The sequence below is a fragment of the Carcharodon carcharias genome, chromosome 28, assembly GCF_017639515.1.
Source record: "Carcharodon carcharias isolate sCarCar2 chromosome 28, sCarCar2.pri, whole genome shotgun sequence".
Classification (NCBI taxonomy): domain Eukaryota; kingdom Metazoa; phylum Chordata; class Chondrichthyes; order Lamniformes; family Lamnidae; genus Carcharodon; species Carcharodon carcharias.
In genome coordinates, this window is record NC_054494.1 from 31,672,716 (window position 1) to 31,697,372 (window position 24,657).

General features: G+C 40.0%; 1 protein-coding gene across 3 annotated transcripts in view; it reads right to left on the reverse strand.

Moving 5' to 3' along the window:
* Positions 1 to 24,420, reverse strand: part of LOC121270915 (serine-rich coiled-coil domain-containing protein 2-like) — a 569,579-nt gene extending 545,159 nt beyond the window's left edge. For 2 of the 3 annotated variants that reach the window (XM_041176517.1, XM_041176519.1), the window contains exons 1-3: positions 24,374 to 24,420; positions 4,346 to 5,840; positions 810 to 1,021 (exon numbers count right to left, since the gene is read on the reverse strand). In XM_041176517.1, the coding sequence (XP_041032451.1) occupies positions 810 to 1,021; positions 4,346 to 5,801 (1,668 nt within the window). In that variant the 5' untranslated portion in view covers positions 5,802 to 5,840; positions 24,374 to 24,420. The remainder of the gene's footprint in view (positions 1 to 809; positions 1,022 to 4,345; positions 5,841 to 24,373) is intronic. The other variant, XM_041176518.1, reaches the window with a different exon arrangement.
* Between the last annotated feature and the right edge of the window lie 237 nt (positions 24,421 to 24,657).

Sequence of the window (24,657 nt, forward strand, 5' to 3'; positions counted from 1 at the left end):
GGTGAAAAAGTGTGGGGTTGAGGTTACAAACAGATCAGCCATGATCTTATTGAATGGCAAAGCAGGCTCGAGGGGTCGAGTGGCTGACTCCTGCTCCTAATTCCAATGTCCATATGTAAAAGTGGAACTCTCTTCTATAAAAAGCCATGGATGGCAGTTGAATTAAGAAGTTCAAATCTCCCATTGATAGATTTTTTGCTATTCCAGCGTTTTAAGAGAAATGGAGGCAAGATGGGTGGATGGAGTTGGGATACAGATCAGATACACTCTCATAAAATAGATCAGACTCAAGGAATTGAATTTCCTCCTCCTGTTCTGACACAATCCCGGTGTTTTTATTGTTGGTTTGAAGTTGTAGCTGCTTATTTTTTCCACATGGTGTCTCTGCTGTGCCATTATCAAACTGCTCAATGAACAGTGCTGCAACACTCCAGTTCAACAGTGCAAGTTGATCTACCCTTTTCTCTTAACATTATTCAATGTTTTTCCTTTCTCATCTATCATTATAGGGGGTCCTTACACGACAATATCCGCTTTCCCAAACTTCTCCATACAAAACAGACAAGCCCCTCATTGCGGAGTTGCAGAGGCTCCCATAATTATGTAAATGTATACTGAGAAATGCATTGTTAAACACAATAATACAATTCAACTCTATTTGAGTCACATATTTTCAAAAATAGTATAGTCCCCTGGGGTGCTGCTGTGCCCAGCAGTGGAAATAGTTTAAAGAACATTTGAATAATTATCTTCTAAATTAAGTACCTCCACCCCATCCCAAATCAAACCTACAGAGCGCCTATTCTTACCAGGCTGTTCATCTCTGAAGACTCAAGGCTGCCACATTGCTGGACGGTACCAAGTGCCTCCATGCCCTCTTCATCCCACATGTAAGTGCCAGCTGAACTGCTGGAAGGAGAAAGTTCAAAGGAGGAACCCATTGCGTAGTTGACATCTGGAGACATAAGATCATTACCTGATGCTGTGGTCTGGGAACTCTCCAAATCTTTAGACTGGTCTACTTAAAAGACAAAAAGTGACAAAATATTACAATATGACAGAAACAACAACCTGTTTCAGAGCCTATCACTACGTCATCATGGAAATATATACTTGTTTTAGAATGTTTTAAGAATTGGAAATCTAAAATACATCATAAATTGTTATTGTGTAAAGCCAATTTTACTATCATAGACTGTCTGTGCATACATTAATACTAACTCTCTAACTGATTGGAGTGGTATCCAGGGCACAAATAGCTCTTTCCATTTAATATATTGATATTTGCTTATGGAGCAACCAAAATGCTGGCCTGTTGAATGCGGAAAACGAGGGGTAGTTCACACTGAGTAAGCATCTCTGACCCACAGATCGCATAAGTAAAATTTATCACAAGATCACATGCAGCAAAGTAATCAAAGCTGACTCCAGTATCATGAGATAGATCACAACATATATCAAGATTACAAGTTGTAAAGTCTTAATAAAACAAGTAGAAATGCTCTTTCATGTGCACAATCATTTATATTTACATCTACGCAGCACATGAGAGGGCTGAGATTCTCAAATTTTATTCCTAATAATATTTCCTAAGAAATGCCAAAGTTTTCCCTGAAACTAGTTATACAATCTACTACTTCTCTTCTGCACCACTGGTCGGAACACATTTGAGAATTTATCCAGTGCAACAGCCCATTCATGTTTTTGGATATTGTCATAAACCTTACTGCCTCTGCTTTTCCCTTCTATTGCTATGGGGAAGATGGAATGTCCAGCATTGCTCAGCATATTCACTGGTTATGACGGTATCATAAAGGTTTCAAGGTTTTAAAAAATTGTCTCCATTGTGTTTGTTAATCCCAGCTTAATCAGCAATCAAGGCATTAGTCTGTTCAAGTACATTCATAGCATGTATGGATCTTGGAAGGCTGGCAAAAAATATCACATATACTAAAAGGCCAAAGCTGACATTCCTAGCAAAGAAACTGAATTATCATGGGGGTGGATGAATAAAGTGAAATGGAACAGATAAGGTGGTCACTGAAAGATTGAGGAAGTTAAAGAAGGGATTAGACCCAGAGGGATGTCACACAGGATACTTAGAAAGAAATAACCCACAAAAATCAATCATATTCTTACCACTTCCTTCAGGAAAACAGAAGTTATGAATTGGAAAACTGTTCTCGTAACAGCATTCACTTAACAAGGGAGCTATAGACCCGTTAGCATAATATTATGGGCAAATTATTAAAAAACCATCTTGAAAGAGGGGCCCATGAAACGCAGCCATAATAACAACTACTTTCTTTTCTTGTATTTTTAATGCTGTAAAGCTTCCCAAGGTGCTTCACTTGGAGCATCAAATAAAACTAGATACAGCCACATATGAAGATATTGGGGTAGATGACCAAAAGCTTGATTAAAAAGTTAGGCTTAAAGGAGAACAAAGAGGTGAGAGGTTTAGAGAGGGGATTTCCAACAAAATCACTGGAATTATTTTATGGAAATACCTTATCAGTAGTGAAAATTCTGTACCTTTTACATATTTGGATTTTAGCCAAGATCATGATGTTACATAGTACTAAGGCATAGAATAGGAACAAACTTCTGAGGACGTCCGAGAATTGGCCGAACCAATAAAAGCAAAATGTGGTTTGTGAATAGAGCTGTGTCACAATGACAAGGGGTCACTTACAGGGTTCCAACAAGATCAATTTTGAGCCATTGCTGCCCCTAAGGTGTAGAAATTATTTACATCCAGGAACAAAAACAAACCTAAGATTTCAGGTCACACAAAGTTAAGGCTGAGGCTCAAACATTGGGAAACAGATAAACAAAATATAAAGGGATTGAAATATGTTGGGAACATGGACAGGTACATGGCAAAGTGCAAATAATGAAGAGAAATGCAAGCTAATGAGATAAGGGAGCAGGCAAAAGAAATAAACAGTGGGAAACCAAAGTGATACCTAGCGTACCACATCAGAGCAATGAGGAGCGGCTGAACAATTTAGAATTGTTCAATTGTTGAAGAATTTAGAATGGTGAAGAGAAGCTTCAGGGAGGTATTATTTAATTTTCAGATTCTTGAGAGAATAAACTGAGGTTATGATTGAGAGCCAACAGCAATGGTAGTGTGGCACTATGAGGATGATAGTGCAAACATTGAAAGGAATTAGGTTCACGGTAGGTGTGTTGATGACTATGCAAATTTCAGCATGGTGTAAATATGTTCGTATGCATAAGCACACATCATACTAAAACAATAAAAAGTGATCATTTAAAACCTTATCTTGGTGTAGTATGACAGAAAAAAAATGCATTTATTTTGGAGCCGAACTGCAGCATTGGGCATTCACCTGGAATCCTGTTTACCCAAATCACAGGAGAGTGAAGTTATACCATCACCTGCAAACTGGTTTCAATCCAAAACCATTATTTGCTTTGGCAACTATCTGCTCTAATGCACTCAAACTCAGATCAAACACTGGCATCTATTCCACAGTATAAGTGATACTGCCTGAAGTTGCACTGCAGTGTCACACCTTCCTCTACCTTACTCTGCAATCAGTTTTGCCTTAATATCCAATTTACATTTCACAAGTTCAGCACGTGTCAGCCAAAACTTCTATGCACCAACAGTAAATGCAAGTTTAAATGCACTTGACCCAATAGAATGACCATTGATGGAACACAAGGGGAGTTATTCATACCAATTCTTTTGAGACAACCTGGGCAGTTATTGTTAAATTCAATTTGCCTCAGCAAAGTTTGAAGCTGAACTCATTCAAAAACCTAATTTATATAGGAAACCATTACCACATTCTATTCACTAAAAATATTTTAGTTCCTAACAGTAAATGGTGCTTGAGCTAGCAAGGAAATGTTTGTGAGCAGTTACTAAGCCTAACAGTGGATGAAAGCTGAATAAATGTCAGGAGATACAATCATTAACACAAAATGCTTCAATGATCACATCATTACAATTTTGCATACAAATTCAACTCCTCCACCTAGGCTCACTAATTCCATGGCTTTTGATGCAATGAGATCATCGGCCCTGGTTATTGTTTATGGATTATTGTTGGCAGTATAAATTCTACCTGAAGACTGCTCTTGGCTTGCTGATGTTGATGCTGACGTATTGACATAACTTTTAACTAGCATTGTACTCATTTCACAACGACATCAAATGCAAACTGAGCTAATTGGTCAATGACACCTTCCTTTGAAATATCTGCCAAAACATTACTGCAATTCATAACATGCCCACTAAAATATTCTTACTACTTTATCTTAATGGCAAATATATCATCAATGCATTTAATTCTGAAAACTTACGCACCAGAGAAACCAGTCTCTATCCAATCTGTGCCTGTATATGCAGCAATTAAAGGTTCCTCTATTCCAGCGAAAGACATGGCCTCGTTAGGATTGTAAAGATCATCAGGAAGTTCTGCTGAAATAGAATTGTCACTATCCACAATTTCTATGGACTCAGTACCTGAATGAGGTAAATGTTCACTTTTATCATCCATATCACAGTTGGAATCAATTGAAGTGGTCAATACTTCCGGGTTATCAATATCTTTTCCAGAAGTAGGTTCAAGTTTCTCATTAATTCCAGATACAGTGTTCTCATCTACAGTGCTAACATTTAATGCATTTTCAGCATTGGATTCAATATTTATATTTTCATTATTTAAGCCACTTTCACCAATACTTGGGGTCCCAGGATTTTCTTTTATGGTTCCAGACATTGAATTAACATTACTTCCTGTTCCTGAAGAGACCAACCTACCACACTTCATCAATGAAGATCTTGTCATCTTGGAGGCAGAAGCAGCAGCATAAAATGGAACTGCGGGGCAACTGGGAGGAAGCAGAGATTTTTTGAAGGCAGATGGTGGTGCTTTTAAGCATGGTCTACTGGAAGTACGTTTACAGAGTAATTCACTTGTGCTTGAGCTATTGGTGCCCTTTGTGTTGCCATAGCAAAGACCATTTGATTTCAAGGGAAGACTCGTTCTCATTTGTTGTCTCAGACAAGATCTATCTGCAGCCTTTGAAAAGGATAAAGATCTTGGTATTACATCGGTACCACATGAGCTCCTTTGTATGGAATGTGAAAAACTCTGTGATCGTACAATGTTCTCATCTGACAAGTTCTTCAGGCTCTCTGTAGATAGGCTAAGACTATCTTTAGAACTACTTGATCCAGAGAAAGTCCCTTCTTGTTCAGACATCTTTACAACTGCTGTTTTGTGAAAATGGCCAATTGACTGGGACCTTGCGATTTGTGAGGATGTGAATGGTTTTCCCAGCATTTTACCACGATTTCCTTTTGTGGAATGATTTAATCCAGCCACAAAGATTTTGCTTCCTTCATCATAAGATGTAATCTGCTGCTGTTTTTGATGCCTGGATGCTACACTTGACTTACTCTTAAAGCCCAAGTCCGTGTGATCTTTAGCAAGAGGAGCCTTCGAATAAGAGTGTCTCTCAATTTTAACAAGTTCTTCATTTGGAAAAGCACAAGGGAAGGAACTAGCTGGGTCTTTCACACCTTGTCCACCTGATTTAGTTTTAACTGACTTTTTCCAGTTAAAAGTAAAGGCACCCACACAACCAGTCCCATTTTGCTTGCCACCAGCTTTTGAACTGCTGGAAGCACTGACACTGCGAACACAGGCTCCATTTGATACAACTTGGGGAAGAGTCTCACTGAGCTTAGCAGTTCCACCACCAAACTTGGGCAATCTCGAAACAGAGGCAGATTTTCCCTGTATTTTTCCTTCCATTAGCTAGCAGACACTTCAGGTTCCTAATGTACTTGCAATCTACAAGAGAAAGAAAAAAAATCATTTGTACAAATTTACATCAAACAAATCACCCCTCCCTGCCCCACAAAAGCTTAAACCTATGGCATCTATTCTAAATAAATAAGGATAATTATCAATTATTCCCTGAAACACATCATCATTTTCTCCCCTATATGTGTCAAAAGCAAATGTCAAGAGCATACGTCAATATTACAAAAACTTACTTGCATATTTATTTAAACACTTACACTTAAATATGAAGAGCTTGGAATCATTTTAGCATGCAAGACTGCCTATTTCCAGTTATTTAACTTTTGTATTTTTGTTAATAGAGCTACAAGTAGGAATGCTGACTAATAATAATGCTGTCTGAAAAGTACAATTAAGCAGTAATATATAAGCATGCACATTGCACCCTAGGAACTAGAATAAGTCAGTTAACAAAAAGAAAAAAAAAATCACAATATCTGTCCTTGAATTGACTACATATGCATTGATTACTTGCTACAGCTCACTTATAGGAATCAAGTTATTTGAGCTAAGGTCGAAATGTTTCTGGATTATTTTGAAGAAGAAACCAAGTATAAAAATATGGCATAAGTGTAAATACAGACATCTAAAAAGCCTTCGTTGGGTTTGTGTTCCTGCAAAAATATACAGTCACCAACACGTGAAACACTGCGTATTTGCGATGATTCAATCAAACAAGCTGATCTGCTGCTGTTTTCCACAACTAGCAATGAATGTCATAGGATGCTCCAATTGTCATAAATCAGTAACATCTCATTCTTTTGGCTTGTCGGATATTAGGTGCACGCCATGGAACCTCACGGGACCACACAGTTGGAAACCTATTGTCTTGTTAATACTGTATCTCTCAAGCTGTGGACACCGACAGATCTTGGTGTTAGATTTAAGATTTACCCACTGATAAATAGCACCAAGAACAGCCCTTTCCAAACCTCAAGACACAAAACAAAAAAACCAATGAGTAAACAATATGTCAGGAAAACATATCTGTGTACCAAACTGAGGCAACTGGTCCTTGACAGGCCACTTCTGTCCCTTTTCACATTGCGAAGCAACTTATTACAGACTATCTTCATTTTAATTCTCCCTCCAAGTAATATAACCTCCTTGTAAAATTCAGAAGGAGGGCTGCCCAAATCTTTATGCAGACAGAGCTGGTGTCATGAAATAATCATCTGGGAAGGTGGTGGTAGGCCTTCTGGTGTGATCGTTTTTATAGCTGAGGGACTTGCTGAACCATCTCAGAGAATGTTAATAGTTAAGCATATAGCTCTTGAGAGTCACACGGCCAGAGCAGATGGGGTGGCACATTCCCTGTGCTGAAGGGGTTTAGGATATTTTGCTACATTAAAGGTGCCTTGTAAATAATGCAAGTTCTTTTGTTAGAAAACTTGCCAAGCAAGCTAGCAGTAATCAGGCAAATATGGCTTCACTGGCTTGAGCATGTGGACAGGATGGAAGATGACTGCATCCCCAAGGATATGACATACAGAGAGCCAAGCTAGCTTAAGAGACTAGCAGTGTCCAAAACTTCAATTCAAGAAGGCTGTCAAAAGAGACATGAAAACCCTCAACATCAACCACAACAAATAGAAAACTACAACTAACTATGAATGTATCTGATGACACAGACTGTGGGCAGGCATTCGCTAGTATGATGACATGTGGTTTCAGAAGCTCTGAAGCAGACCCCAGCCTGCAAACATGGTGTCAGCAGAAATCATCCTGCACCACCGGCATATGTGGCACTCGTGGTAGGCTTTGCCTTTCTAGAATCAGCTTGCTCTGTCATCAACAGAGCAGATATTTCACCTAACTTCACCTGTTGAATGCATTCCCAACATCTCTTGCAGATGGACGGATGCCAGGCTGTTGTTGAAGAACATTCGTGATCTTAGTGGGTTTTTAACATCGTGGTTGTACCAGCCCTCTAAATCTCTAAAATTTAATCACTTGGTTCTATCCCTCTGACTTTCCCCATTCTATTTTTTTCTTCTCCATATGTTTATCCACTACCCTTTTGATATGGATCAGAACCAATCAGAAAACCGCATTTTTGCTGGCTCTGGGGCTTACACAAAATTGCAATTCTCAGGAAACATATCTCATGCAGAAAATTACAGATTTGTCCAAATAATTTGCTCTAGAAGTATCTTAAATCTATGATTAAGGTTCTGTTGACTTTCCTTTTGAAAAGGAAAAGACAATCATGCTGTGCTGTCATGAATAATGACCACTTCTCAAACCAATTGCTCTCTACTGGACAGAGAAAGCAGGGAAGCTACTGTTCCTGTGCTTGTGCTACAAATCATCTGACAGTGCATAGTGAAGAAGGGCAGCAAACAACAGCAAGAGTATCAAATTCGATAATGAAACGTTGAGTACTTTTTCCATCAAATAGTGACAATTTCGAAGCTTTGGCTTACTTTGCAATGGTGGACAGCAGCATAGTGGTTACAGTACTGGACTAGTAATCCAGAAACCTAGACTAATGATCCAGAGATACAAGTTCAAATCCTACCATGGCAGCGGTGGCATTCAAATTTAATTAATTAAATATATCTGGAATAGAAAGCTAGTATAAGTAATGGCAACAACGGAACTACTGAATTGTCATAAAAACCCATGTGGTTCACGAATGCCCTTGGGAAAGAAATCTCCATTACCACTTTCTCAAAGGGAATTAGGGGTGGGCAATAAATGCTGGCCTTGCCAGCAATGCCTGCATCACGAGTGGATTAAAAAATCTTCCGTAACTGAAGATGATCAGATCAACCAAATTCTGGGTAAAAACACAATCAGTCCTCAATAGATTAAGATAGCCGATAAGCAAATATCAATTTAAAAGTTCAGTCCGTTTATACCTAGTTAATTCAATCCCAATTATCTTTTATGCTACATATCATTTAATTACCATTGCAAGGGATTTCCATTCACACTTCAGAAACATAAATGTCTTCATGGACTAGACTGGCAGGGATAACTGCCACCCCTCCTACAATATCAAAACAAAAGGTTCATTCGCACTGACCCAGTTAGAAATTCCTGTAATTGGAATGTGCATACACTATGCCTTCCCAGTTCTGATATCAGCATGTTCTTGCAGACTTTCCAAGGAGCCCAACCCATGATGCAAAGCACTTTTGGTACAATGGCTTTTAGCCTCAATTTGTAGGAGCAAGGTAACTTACAATGCAAAGCCCTACATTTTAACCCATTGTATGACAGATGGTAGATGTTTGCAGTAGCTGCTGCATTATGCTGTAGATCTCATTAATGATTTATAATGGAAATTCTGAAACAATCACAGTGAATGTTAATTATAACCATTGCTGGCAGCTGTACAACAGTATGGATGAAGACAGTCAGACAGTTGTATAGTTAACTGTACAAAATATGGCTGTTAATGAGGGTCAAAGTGGGCAACTCCTTTAGAAAGCTAGCATAGGCAGGATGGGCTGAGGGGCCTCTGTGATGCAAAGTTCTAAGATTCTTTTAAACCTTACAAGCACTAGATGTGGCTGTATCACCTGACACCGAGCAGGATAAGTTGCCAACCAAAGGTAGCAGAGAAATGTGTGAGCTGAATTATCCCAAGCAACAGCGTAAAGTTGAAGATTGTTACTGCACTTAGAAGTCCCAGCTTCATAAAAATTAGTGGTGGATTTAGAATGAAGCTAATTATTTACAATATATTTTCCTAAATCACAAAAAACCAAACAATAGTTTCCATATGATTAAACACAGGTGAAATGTTAAAAAGATTATTGGGCCAGTTACTGCTCTTCTGTCATTTGCACTTATACATTAACAGTATCTTAGAGGCATCATCCTGTTCCAATGCATTCCCAAAAAGTGTGCTCAGCCAGTGTTTTTTTTTTAATTCATGCACATGACATGGGCATCACTAGCCAGGCCAGTATTTATTGCCCTTTCCTAAATGTCCTCAAAATGGTGGTAGAAGGTGTGAAGAGGAAAAATTTAATTCCTGGCTACATGTAAGTGACCTTCCCCAGACTAGTGCAAGTCCAGATGGTTGCTGTGATTCAGACAGTGGCATTTTGGCAGGTGTGGACAGGTAGAGATTATTGCCCAGGGATTCAACATCTTTGTCAGAAAATGTAGTGAACAGTTTAGGCATAGCCTGGAGTATGGTTGCTACAAAAAGAACGCCTCTACTTAGAATATTCTGTCACGATATAATCATGCAAATTTAAGTTGGATTTAAATAACCCACACCACACACCACAAACCCCATGAAGCAACTGTATAATACACCAGGCCTCCAGTAATTTTAAAATGTGGGGCATATCCCACAGTACTGAGGCTACATAAGTGCACATTGACATCTGCTTGAAAGTCCTGGTTCTTAATTTTATTTGCTCACTACTAAATCCTTACACTGAACAAACGACATAGGAGCAGTAGGCCATTCGGCCCCTTGAGCTTGCTCAGTCACTCAATAAGATCATGGTTGATCTGTTTGCATTTTGAATTCCACATTCTCATCTACCCCCGATAACCTTTGATTCCCTTGCCTAACAAGAATCTACCTACCTCTGCCTTAAAAACATTCAATAACCCTGCTTCCACCACCTTCTGAGGCAGAGTTCCAAAATTGCACAATCCTCAGAAAATTTCTCTTCATCTCTGCCCTAACTTTAAAACAGTGCCCCGAAGTTCTGGACTCACCCACAAGAGGAAACATCCTTTCCACATCCACCTTGTCAAGACCATTCAAGATGTTATATATTTCAATCAAGTCACCCCTCATTCTTCTAAACTCCAGTGGAAATAAGCCCAGCCTGTCCAACCTATCCTCACAAGACAACCCGCTTGTTCCAGGTATCAGTCTAGTAAACCTCATGTGAACAGTCTCCAATGCATTTACATCATTCCTTAAATAAGGAGACCAAAACTGCACACAGTATTCAAGATGTGGTCTCACCAATGCCCTGTATAACTGAAGCATAACATCCTTACTTTTATGTTCAGTTCCTCTCATAAAGGATAGCATTCCACTATCCTTCTTGATTATATGCTGTACCTGTAAACTAAGTTTTTGTGACTCATGCACGAGAACACGTAGATCCCACTGCATCTCAGAATTCGGCAGCCCTTCTCCGTTTAAGTAATACTCTGCATTTTTTTTATTCTTCCTGCCAAAGTGAACAACTTCACATTTCCCCACATTATACCCCATCTACCAGGAATTTTGCCCACTCACTCAATCTATCTATATCCGTCTGCAAACTTGTCTTCTTCACAACATATTTTCCTATCTATCTTTGTGCCGTCTGCAAATTTAGCTACCATGCCTTCGCTCCCCTCATCCAAGTCATTGATGTAAACTGTAAAAAGTTGAGGCCGCAGCATAGACCCCTGCAGGACCCCACTCGTCACAACTGGCCAAACAGACAAACACCCAATTATGCATGCTCTGTTTTCTGCCAGCCACCCAAACTTCTATCCATGCAAATATGTTCCCCATACACCATGAGCTTTTATTTTCCGCAATAGCCTTTGATGTGGCACCTTATCAAATGCTTTCTGGAAATCCAAGTACATTATGTCCACAGGTTCTCCTTTATCCACAGCATATATTATGCCCTCAAAGAGCTCTAATAAATTGGTTGAGTATGATTTCCCTTTCACAAAACCATGCTGACTCTACCCTATTACCTTGAGTTTCTGTAAGCTATAACCTCTTCAATGATCGACTCTAACACCCTCCCCACGAAAACATCAAACTAAGTGGCCTATGGTTTCCTGTTTTCTGCCTCCCTCCCTTCTCGAATAGAGGGGTTATATTTGCAACTTTCCAGTCTGATGGAACCTTTCCAGAATCTAGGGAATTTAGGAAACTTAACACTAACGCACTTGCCACCCCCATTAGCCACCTCTCTTAAGACCCAAGGGTGAAGTCCATCAGGACCCAGAGACTTGTCAGCCTGCAGCTCCATCAGTTCACGCAGTACCACTTCCCTAGTGATTGTAATTTCACAAAGTTCCTCCACCCTTGCACCTCCTGATTTACAGGTATTACTTGATTTTTGAATCCTCTATAGTGAAGACAGAAGCAAAATATTTGTTCATTTCACCTGCCTTTTTCTTATTATCTACTATTAACACCCCACTCACTCTTTCGGGGAGCAACATGCACTTTACTTTTTAAATATCTGTAAAACCCTTGCTACCTGTTTTAATATTTCTAGCCAGCTTCCTCTCATGCTCTAATTTCTTTCTCCCAATTAAACTGTTAGCCATTCTCTGCTGTTCTTTATATTCTGACCAATCATCTGACCTGCCACTGATCTTTGCACAGTTATATGCTTTTTCCTTAAATTTGTTGCTTTCCTTAGCCAACCATGGATGTGGATCCTCCCTTTAGAATTTTTCTTTATGGTAGCAATATACTTATTCTGAGTATTCTGAAATATCCCCTTAAATGTCTACCACTGCTTCTCTATTGATCTAATCCTCTAGCCTAGTATCTCAGTTCACTTCAGCTAGTTCAGTTTTCATGTCCACAATTTCACTATTTAAGTTTAAAATATTAGTCTTAGACCCACTCTTCTCCCTTTCAAACTGGATGTAAAATTCAATCATATTGTGGTCCTGCTACCTAGGAGTGCCTTCACTTTGAGGTCATTAATTAATCCTGTCACATTACAGAATGCTAAGTCTAATATAACCTGCCCTCTAGTTGGTTTCAGAACTTGCTGCTCTAAGAAACTATCTCAAAGGCATTCCATGAACTCCCCATCCAGGCTACTACTGCCAATCTGATTGTTCCAGTTTATACATAGATTAAAGTCACCCATGATTACTGCCGTCCCTTTATCACAAGCACCCAATATTACTTCTATACTTTGTCCTACATTATGGTTACTGTTAGGGTGCCCATAGACCACTCCCACTAATGACTTCTCTCCCTGACTATTCCTCACCTCCACCCAAAACGATTCTACATTCTGATCACCTGAACCAAGGTCATCTCTAACTATTGCACAAATGCCATCCTTGATTAACAGCGTTACCCCTCCACCTTTATCTAATTTCCTATTCTTCTTGAATGTCATACACCCCTTAGTATTCAGGACCCAATTCTTGTCATCCTGCAGCCACATCTCCATAAGGGCTGTCAGATCATATTTATTTACTTCAATGTGCATTGTCAATTCATTTACTTTGATATGAATGCTACACGCCTTTCTGGCATTACTGGCCTATATGGGCACTGAGGCTGCCAACACCCATCAAAAATAATGGTCTTTGTAAGTAGTACTTGCATTGCCTCCAAGGAACTCGTACTGTCAACAAATCTTATCTCATGAGATTGATCTTGGCATCTTTAGGGAGCAGTATGTCTTTATTCGCCTTGCAATGTTTGTCAAATAGAGACCACAAATTCCCACAATGCATGCCACTACTGAGGTAGATTCACACGTGCAGCCCAAATGCATTTGAACCTCGTATAAATTATAAATTATCTTAGCACAATAAGTGACCTTTGAACTAGAACAGGAAGTAAAAGGACTTGGAAAGACTGATTGCTGTGAGCTGAGCTTTTGTGGTGCATTTCAATAGCAACAGTTAGAAGCCAAGACTCACCTCCAGTTCCATTCTATTTTTCTGTTAGATTAGAGATAATCTTGAATAATGTATTTACAGTGAGGGCAATATAAACTTCGAATAAACTCCTTTAATATTAGGTATTTTGAATGGCCTCAATAATTTGAAATAGTGCTAAATCCCAAAAATAACCACAGGATTCAAACTGTAAATCAATGCTTTTCCTGCTGCAAATGTTGGATTTGCCCAAATCTTAGAATCCAAGAAATAGGAGCAGGAGTAAGCCATTTGGTTCCTCAAGCCTGCTCCTCCATTCAATAAGGTCTGACTGTGGCCTTAACTCCATTTTCCTGCCTTCCCCCATTAACCTTGACTTTCTTATTCCATCCCCCTTGCAATAAAAGCCAACATTTCATTTGCCTTCCTAATTACTTGCTGTACCTGCATGTTTATGTTTCGAGATTCACCTGCGAGGACACCTAGATCCCTTTTTACTGCAGCACTCTGTAGTCTCTGTCTAGTTAAATAATACACAGCATTTCTATTCTCCTGTCATAGTGGACAACCTCACATTCTCCTACATTATATACCATTTGCCACATTTTTGTCCACTCACTTAACCTATATTCAGTAATGTAGTGGGAAATTTGAGATGCAGGAGCTCTAAGAAAATGTGTTGGCTAGAACATTTAAAAATCTACAATCACGTTGCTGTCATATGTACTAATCATCCGAGTCCCCAAAAAGTCAGTAAACTGCTTTTTAAGTGAAAAATATTAATGCCAATAAGGGATAGGCGTTTTATTTTAAACTATGAGATATTTTGAATCATTAGTTTTTAGCGTAGCTAGAATTCCCATCAAGTATCCATTATCCAAAATCCTTGGGGCCTATCGTGTTTCAGATTTCAGGTAATTTTAGTTTTCAGATACCACATATAGGACTAGGCCTACTTACATTACAATAGCCTAAGCCGAGGCTGGCTATAGTCTAAAGTCAATAAAATGGCTTCAAAAGTAAGATGTATCACTGCGGCGGGAGTGGAGTAAACAGCGAAAACATTGTTCCTCACCAAAAGTTTGGCAGGGGGTGTGCTTAACAGTTGCCCAGAAGCAACATGATTTTACAATTTTCTTCAAGCCCACCTACCTGACAATGTGCATGTGCCTCTGATACAAAGTAGTTATGAAAGCAATCAGAAAACATGTTCCTGGTTACCTGGGCGCTCTTCCTAGCATTATAGTGAACTGATAATGTCCGAATACCCTTGCAGCTCCTGGGACATTGGCTTGTCCCAATTATAGCCAATTTATATTTGTGTGTGCCAGCCATGTTGGCAAAACCAAGGACACTCAGCATATCCTTAGCCTCCTTAACTCCAGTTGGTGCACTCTCCTCAGCCTATTCCTCGGGATGTACCAGTAGAACAGACTCGTTTCGTAGCATTGTAACTTTGTTCAGGCGAAAGGTTTTCATCTGAAATTAGCTTGGCAAACTCAATAGGTTTTCCAGCGGCATCATGGTCTGCAGATGCTTTATCGCCACACACTTTCGAAAACTTGATACCATGATGCTTCCTAAATTTCTGCAACCAACACTGCACAATAATTTCCACCACAGGTCAGGTTCCACACTCGTGCTAGAGGGAGAGGCTGGTCTTGTCCTAGAGTCCTCTGTCTGTTGGTGACATCGCAGCCAGGTTGTGACATATGGTCTTGGATCCCAATGGATTGAAGGGGGGATGGAGTCTATGTAGTCTGACGAACAAGAGTGCTGGTACCCGGCTTATGAGAATTCATGAGCGTGTTGGTGTTATAATTAAGTTAATTTGATTGAATCTTGCTCAAATTCTGCAGTGCTTCTTGGAATTACTTGCATCCAAATTAGCAATGGTCATAAATCCTAGGGAATGTGTTGTCCAGCTTCCTCCACATAATCTCTGAATGAATCGATTATAAATGTAGATGACAATTTAAACTTCTTGCAGAGAAAAGCTATTGCCAATTCTCTATAATCTGGTTGCATTTCAGCCAGCCAACAATCTTTGTCAAGAACGCGCAGTTGATCAGAGATGCACAACTGGATTGGGCTGTGAACATTCAATTTTGTAAGTTATTAACAGGTCTGGTAAGAAACTGCTGATAATCTCACTGTTGTTCCCTAACCTGACTGTTCTGAACTTTCCCTGTGTGACTGCAATTTTGTGTTTTTAAGTGTTTTTATTCCAGTTCACTCTTTCAGTCCACGCAAAAGGCATATGCTACAAAGGATCAGTCTGTGCATACACAATTGTTGTCTATTGTGAATCACTGCATTTCTACAAACACTTAGGGCATTCCGAATTCGTGTAATGTGTCATATGTCAGAGCTAAGTCCAACAGAATTTATTTTGAGGAAATTCTCTTTAACAGATCCTCATGGGTTTTCCTGTCAGGGGCAGACCTTGTTTCATCTTTCATTGCCAGTTCAAAATCAGTGCATAATGCTTCATAGATGCAGCACACAGCCAACACTGTTCGGAACAAACTTGCTACCAATCTGGTGCCGAAAATGTGGCCTATTTTGGAAAATCTTTGCTCTAATTCAACAGCACATTCTGCCAGTTGCCTCCAATTGTTTATAACAGATCACCTCTCAGAATACAATTTGTCCATAAAGGAATGGAAATGGTTCATCCCACTAACTTCCATCATCGAATTGCCCCCTGTAAGTTCTAATCTATAGTTCAGGCAATGGCCAAATAATAATATCTGTGTATTGCTCCCCAAGTCTGTGAGCAACACCTGATTTGGTGCCCAGCATAACACTCGCTCCATCATTAGCAAACGCTACAAGATGCTGCTTCATGTAGGAGTCATCAAAACCATGTTGTTTCACAAGACATTTTTTTTATCCATTCATGGAGTGTGGACTTCGCTGGCTAGGCCAGCATTTATTGCCCATCCCTAATTGAGATGGTGCTGGTGAGCTGCCTTCTTGAAACGCTGCAGCCACTGTGCTATAGATATACCCTACCTGTTAGAGAGGGAGTTCCAGGATTTTGATCCAGCAACAGTGAAGGAAGGAACATTCAAGAAGATAATTGTTGTGTGAGCTTTTTGATCTCGAAGTGCAATCAGATCTAAAAATATTAAGTGTGGATCATCCTTATCACTTTCACATCTCAGGTAAACTACTAGAGTGGTTTTGGTACTTAGGGTTGTAGATTCATCAATAAGAATATAAATTTTACCCTCGAGTACTCTGATATGCTGACAAATTTTTCATCCTCATCTGGGTAGCTTTGTGGTCAATAATTTCTGCAGCACTGTAACAGGAATGCAACCCTATTCTTGTGTCAACACCATTTGCACTTTGAAGTTCCAGCAAGCCAAAGTGATCAGAGTAAAGTCTGTTGTTTTGAGCCAAGTGGTACGCAGAGCAGAAAACTGTACAAGTCACTTTTAAATGATGTGTTCAGGCTGTCACAAATTTTTCCAAGAGTGTCGTCTTCTGCTTTTTCAGCAACATGTTGTGCAGTGATGCGAGCTTTCGACAGTTTGTGTTCTACAATTTTATTTGAGAGAAATTTTAAACGTGCACTCCAGCTGGATCCATTTGTGTCACTTAGTACAAACATCAAGTCTCAGTCCTTTGGACATGAAAAGTGATAAGCTACCAATATTTGCACGCACTTAACACCCAAGTTTTTCATTCTTATAGTCTAACCAAGGATATGTCTCTTTCTCTCTACATTTCCTCTGTCCACACATCTGCACAGGGATACCGAACTGACACTGTATCAAGTTCAGTTTCAGATGTACATAGTTCGGTCAATTTTGACTTTGACTGCGGCAGCTGCAGCACTGGAGCTTTCCCCTCCATCATCACCCATTCTGACAGTACTTGAATGTTCTTTACTTTCTGTACGAAAGGAGGGGGTTATGCTTTTTGTTTCATGGTCATTGTGTTGCTATCAGGTGATTTTGAAGGTTTGTTTTTTTCCCCTAATTACACATACAGCAGGCTCTTGGGTGTGGAGATTTTAGAAATTGTCCTGCTTCCTGTGGGCAGCTATTAGCAATTCTGACTGAGGCCTTTCGCCCTTCAGACTGGCAATGAGTAGTGAGCAGGCCAGAGAATTTTAGGCTGTTTTAATTTATAAGGTGTTAACCAGTCACTTCGAGGCATCCAGAGCCAGGCATTGGGGAAAAAAAGACAAAATACATAGACACTAACAGCATTGTGGGTGTACCTACATCGCATGGACTGCAGCAGTTCAAAAAGGCAGCTCACCATCGTCTTCTTAAGGGCAACTAGGGATGGGCAATAAATGCTAGCCCAGCCAGCGAAGCCCACATCCCATGAATGAATAATGAAAAAAAAATTACCTGGTAGGTTCAAGAACATATTGTTCCAAGATATTATATCAAACACACTATGAACTCAACCTCTAGGCTACCTTTGCCAATTTGATTTGTCCAATCGATGTGAAGATTAAAGTCACCTACGATTATTTCTTGATGTTAACTCCTTCTTATAGTGTAGCTACTGTTAGAGGCCTTACATATCACTCCCACCAGTTACTTCTTTGCTTTGCTATTTATCTCTACCCAAACTGATTCTACATTTTGATCCTTCAAACCAAGATCATTTCACTATTGTACTGAGAATATCCTATTTTAACAGAGCTATCCACCTCTTTTCCTTTTCCTCCTGTCCTTCTGAAATGTCAAATACCCATAACTATTCAGATCTCAGTCTTGGACCTTGCAACCATATCTCTGTAATGGCCATCTCCTTGATGGTCAGTGATGTACTAACTTACTTTCCCTTCCAACACCTCTCTACCTTGCTACCTCAAGTCCTCACAGTCAAAAATATTAAAGCCTACCTATTTGCCCATGTCTGTAATTAACTCCCATAACTATTCCAATTTTCCGCAGGGTGCCCACTATAGTCCCCCTGTGGAGTACCTGGGTTATTTCATTACAGGTAAGATTCTATATAAACGCGAATTGCTGGTCAACAAAAACACTGTTGTTAGCACATACATTTTGCTCCAGAGACTCTGTTTACGACTGTGGCATACTCATATATGCTTTCTTATAAATTGGCAAGTTCCCACTGTAAAATTCGCCTTAAAAAGCACTTTCCTTTTGGATTCAAGACTTAAGCTCAGCGACCTGTTTCCACACATGGACACCTACTTAACAAAAGCAAAATCAAATCGGATTTTATTTCTGACCCTACTTTTTGTGAATCCTCTTAGTCAGTCTGCCAAATGGGATTTTGAACAGGGACAAATAACAACCCTAACATGTGGTGAGACCACATCTAAAGTACTGTATACAGTTTTCATCTCCTTATTTAAGAAAGGACATAGCTGCATTAGAAGTAGTTCAGAGAAGGTTTACGTAACTCATTTCTGGGATAGGGTGGTTATCTTGTGACGATAGATTGGACAAGTTGGGCCTGTCTCCACTTGGAGTTTAGAAGAACGAGAGGCGATCTTATTGAAACATGCAAGATCCTGAGGGGCCTTGACAGGGTGGATGCTGAAAGGATATGGGAACTAGAACTAGGTGGGGGGCACAGCTTAAAAACAAGAGGTCTCCCATTTAAGACAGAGGGGAGGAGAATTTTTTTCTCTCAGACCGTCATTAGTCTGTGGAATTCTCTTCCCCAGAGAGTAGCGGAAGCAGGGTTATTGAATTTATTCAAGGCCAAGTTAGATTTTTGATCAAGGGTTCGGGGATTGAAAGAGGAGGGGTTTGGTGGTGGAAACAGATAGGGAAATAAAATTAAGGCCACGAGGGCCACAATCAGATCAGCCATGATGTTATAAAATGGCTGAGTGAGCTCTAGGGGCCGACTGGCCTACTTCTGCTTCTAATTCGTATGTTGGTAACTAAATATGTACCATGCTGTTGTTCAGATCCAGTGAAATGTTATATAAATAAAGTCAATCAATATGGTGAATCCAATTTTCTCACAATATCATCCTTTTAAAATTTGCAACAAAAATCAAGCTAATATCCCAGCCTGCAACAAAAGAAACAAAGCAATTTTGAACTTGACATAATCCTGCTGTCCAGTTCAACAGAAATATGCTGGGTTGGTCTAACTGAGCAAGCAAAGACTTCAGGCAGGCAGGATACCTCAACTGAGAATGAATACCTTTACCACTTCAGTGTTCTAAAAACCTAAATTCTGGATTCCCAAAGACATTGTTCATAAATTTATAATTAAAAATTATAAAGTAGATTCGACTGGGTTACAACCCTTTCACATTTACGTATTATAAATTTAGAAAATTGCCAGACATCTGGGACTCACAACTTCTTCTGTAAAATGTTGAAATTGCTTTGACCTACTTTGGATCTAAAGGAGGAATCGAAGTGTAATAAGAAATTCACAATCATGTGAAAAGTAGTGATGGTGCGTTTGCAGTGAAAAACTAGTGAAACCAATTAACACAAACCCAAATTAAACAATTTTAACTAAAGAATGGGTGAGCATGGTCTTTATTTAAAACAGAGAGCAGGTAGGCATTTGGACTTTGTTTAAAAAGAGTGCGGAAAGCAGCTGATTGGTGAGTATTTCTAGTCTTTATATTAAAATTAAGGTCTATAGTTAATGTTTAGATCTCTAGTCTTTATTTTCTCTTTTGTAAAAACAGCTTGTTATGTTTAAGATCAATACTGGGTGTAAATAATTAATTTCAACAAAGTGTAAAAAGCAGGGATATTAGAGTAATTAATTAATTAATTAATTAAATAAAATAAGATAGCAATGGCAGGGCAGGTGATATGTTGCTGCTGCAAAATGTGGGAGTTGCTGTACACCAAGGTGATCCAGAACAAACACATCTGCAGTAAGTATTTGCAGCTCGGGGAACTTCAGATCCAAGTTAAAAGGAGCTGGAGTCTGAGCTGCAGACATTACGCCACATTGGGGAGGGGGAAAGTAACCTGGACACTTTGCTCCAGGAGGCTGTCACACCCCACAGGTTAGATAATTCAAATTTAGTCTGTGATCAGGGACAGTAGGGTGTGACTGTGGGTGATGCAGGTATGGGGACCCAGGGTAGCATTCGGGAATTCGGCCCCTGCAATCGGCCAACAATTATGAGATCCTTGCAAACTATGTGGACGAGAGTGGGGACTGCAAGGAGGATGAGCGAACTGACCACAGCACGGTGGAAAAAGGGCCCATTCAAGTGGTGGGAGGAAACAGGAACGTAGTAGTGGTAGGGGACAGTAGAATTAGGGGGATAGATACTGTTCTCTGTAGCCATGAGCGTGAGTCCCGAAGGCTGTGTTACCTGCCCAGTGCCAGGGTTAAGGACATCTCCTCAGGGCTGGAGAGGAACTTGGAGTGGGAGGGGAGGGATCCAGTTGTCGTCATCCATGTTGGTACCAACAACGTTGATAGTACCAAAAAGGAGCCTCTGCTGAAAGAATTTGAACAGTTCGGAGCTAAACTAAAATGCAGAACCTTCAAGGTAATAAACTCAGGATTACTACTTGAACCACGGGCAAACTGGCTTAGGGTAAATAAAATTAAGGAGTTAAATGCGTGGCTCAAAGATTGGTGCGGGAGGAACAGGTTTCAGTTCATGGGGCACTGGCACCAGTACTGGGGTAGAAGTGAGTTGTTCCAGTGGGATGGGCTTCACTTGAACCATTACCTGGTGAATCGAATAACTAGAGCTGTAGAGAGGGCTTTGAACTAAATACAGCGGGGGAAGGTTCTGGAGGGGGCATAAGTAGGCTTAGGTACCAGACATAAGGCTACTAAATAAGATAAGAGCTCATGGTGTTGAGGGTAGTATATTAGCATGGATAGACAATTGGCTAACTAATAGGAGACGGAGTTGGGATATGGGGTGGGGGGGGGGTGAGGCGGCATTTTCAGGGCGGCAACCTGTAACTAGCGGAGTGCCACAGGGATCAGTGCTGCAGCCACAATTATTTACAATATATATTAATGACTTGGATAAGAGAAATGAATATACTATCGGCAAGTTTGCAGATGACACAAAAATAGATGGGAAGGCAAGTGGTGAGGATGACACAGAGTCTACAGGGGGATATAGGCAGGTTAAGTGAGTGGGCAAAAACATGGCAGATGGAATAAAATGTGGGAAAATGTGAGGTTGTGCACTTTGGCAGAAAGAATAGAGGAGCTGAATATTACTTAAATGGAGAAAGGCTGAAGAAAGCTGCAGCACAGAGGAATTTGGGGATCCTCATGCATGAATCCCAAAAAGCTAGCATACAAGTTCAGCAGGTAACAGGGAAGGCAAATGGAATGTTGGCCTTTATTTCAAAGGGAATGGAGTATAAAAACAGAGAAGTCTTGCTAAAACTATACAAGGCACTAGTTAGGCCACACCTAATACTGTGAACAGTTTTGGTCCCCTTACCTAAGGGGAGATATACTGGCATTTGAGGCAGTCCAGGGAAGGTTCACCAGGTTGATCCTGGGGATGGAGGGATTTTAATATAAGGGGAGGTTGAGTAGGTTGGGCCTGTACTCTTTGGAGTTTAGAAGAATGAGAGGCGACCATATTGAAGCATATAAGATTCTTAGGGGGCTTGACAGGGTAGATGCTGAGAGGTGGTTTCCCCTTGTGGGAGAGTCTCGGACCAGAGGGCATAATCTCAGAGTAAAGGGGCGCCCATTTAAAACAGAGATGAGGAGGCATTTCTTCTCCCAGAGAGTAGTCAATCTGTGGAATTCTTTACCACAGAGGGCTGCAGAGGCTGGGTCGTTAGGTATATTCAAGGCTGAGATAGGCAGATTCTTAATCAGTAAGGGAATCGAAGGGTAGGGGGAAAAGGCAGGAAAGCGGAATTGAGGATTATCAGGTCAACCATGATCTCATTGACCTGTGCCGAATGGCCTACTTCTGCTCCTACACCTTATGGTCTGAACATAACCATCTACTCCAGGTAGGTTTACAAAACTAATAACTTTATAGGGAAGTATTTTCAGTGCATAACTCTGTCATCTTATTAGAACATAAAAATCTGTCTCTTACTGGAGGAGAATTATTCAAAACTACATCACAATACCAAGCATTGAAAAATATAATGAAGAACATAGTAAAATATCCCAAGACACTACACAGGGGTATAATTTGACAAAACATGACAAGTCAGAGATTAAGATATGCAGCTTGTTGAACACTTAGTCAAAAAGGTAGGTTTTACAGAGTGGCTTAGAAAGGTTTTAAGGGAGGCAATTCCAGAGTTCCAGGCCTAGGTGGCTAAAGGTACGGCTGCCAATGGTGGAGCAATGGAAATAGGGAATGTGCAAGTGCCAGAATTGAGGAAGCAGGGAGGTCTCAGAGGGTTGCAGGGCCTGAGAAGGTCACAAAAATATGAAGGGGAGAGGCCAAGGAAGGATTAGAACACAAGCATGACAATTTTAAAATTGCGACATTTCTGGACCCAGAGCCACTGCTGGTCAGTGAGCAGAGTGGATGACAGATGAACATTACAGGCAGCAGAACTTTGGATCTGCCTGTAAACCAGACACTGACTGGCACCCTCAGCAAATTATAGATGAAATATACATTTTTAAAGCTGCAGTAGAAAACATCAAGCCTCAAGAGGGATCTCCAGTTCAACCAGGTGTCCCATATGTGAATTGAAAGAATTTATTACACAGTAGCTCTCCAGATCACAAACTAAACCAGGGAGGCACAATCACAGTAGTGTCATGTGTCCCAAGTACTCATCTGTAGTTAATCCTGCATTCTTCAAGCAAATTTTTGTACCAATATTAATTATATCCCATATGTCTGAGCATGCATAGGTCAATGGGATTACTTGAATCTTTTGTCATTTTTCTCTCTCTTACATCTGGTTAAAGTGGCAGCTCAGGCTCAACATTTTGAATCAATGGGAGCAGACTGAGTGAAGCTATCTAACTTGTGTCTAATTCTCTTTTTCATGGGAGGAAACCCTTGTGTATCTGAACAAATACTGCACAAGCCAGAAGCTGTATCTGCACAGACACAAAATGAATTAGCATTTTTTTGCTCCTATTTAACTAACAAAAAATGCAGCAGGTGCAATGCATAGGTAACACAGGTTGACATAAACATGGAGATTCTGTTATGAATCAGAATTATCAAGAGCCAGCACTAGTGTAAAATGTCATGTAATTTAGGTTGACAAAATCAGCCTTGATCTCAGCTTGGTTTAATGCTATCACAAGATACAAGTACAATTTGCCTTTATAGCTACATCATCACCTTTTCACAATATTAATTGCTTCAATGTTCCCTTAATTCCTACCCCCACTCTACCGTGACCTGAAGACACCATGTAAAGCATGTTTGTACATGGCATACTTAACCAGTTTTTGCTGCTTTCATATTTTTGCTTTAACAGAACAGACACAATCAGGCAATATGACAAGCAAGGCAGCTTATCGATGAATCATTCTAGGCCTCACTTAAAGTGCAAATGTTGCATGGAGGCAAGCTTGGGACACTACGGCCACAACTACCAACCCAACCCAACCTACGTTCTGCTTATAGAAAGAGAAATTGATTTAATTCACAGTCAATGTAAGGTACTATATTCAGATTTTTTAAATTGTACCTTCAGTGAAACATAACGCAAGCCCAGCAGCAAATATTCCATAACATTTTGATTTTATGAAGATTGTGCCCTTAATACATGACAACAACAGTATATTCAAAACACCAAGTAACTCAAGAACCACATCCTTTGAATGTAAAAGGAACACATTTTCCACTGCTGTCTCCCCAGACTTGCTTCTGAATCACATTTCCTAGTTTCACGTGAAAAAATGAAGCACCAATTAGAGTGATACCTTTCATGCTATGCAACATGTTCAAATTAAAGCATAACAACTTTGGGATGAGATCTCTTAAACTGAATCAAGTCATGAAATACTGTTCATACTCCACTGAGGGTTCTTACCAGTTACTTTTGGTGGTGTACGGTTGAGGCTCAACCTTGCTCGACAAGAACTTGAAACACATCAATGTGGTAATTTGATTAGTACTGGAGGAGGAGGGGGAAAGCCTAACTGCTGCTTCGTCCAAAATAGAAATAATCTCCAATACAGTTTCTAAAGATTGAAGATTAATATTTTTTTGTCTAGAACAAGAAAGTGTTGTAAATTCCAACCCTCAAAGAACACAACTTTTAAAAATACAAGTAACTTGAAGTCATCACCCTGTAGCAAATGGACTCTTCCAGTG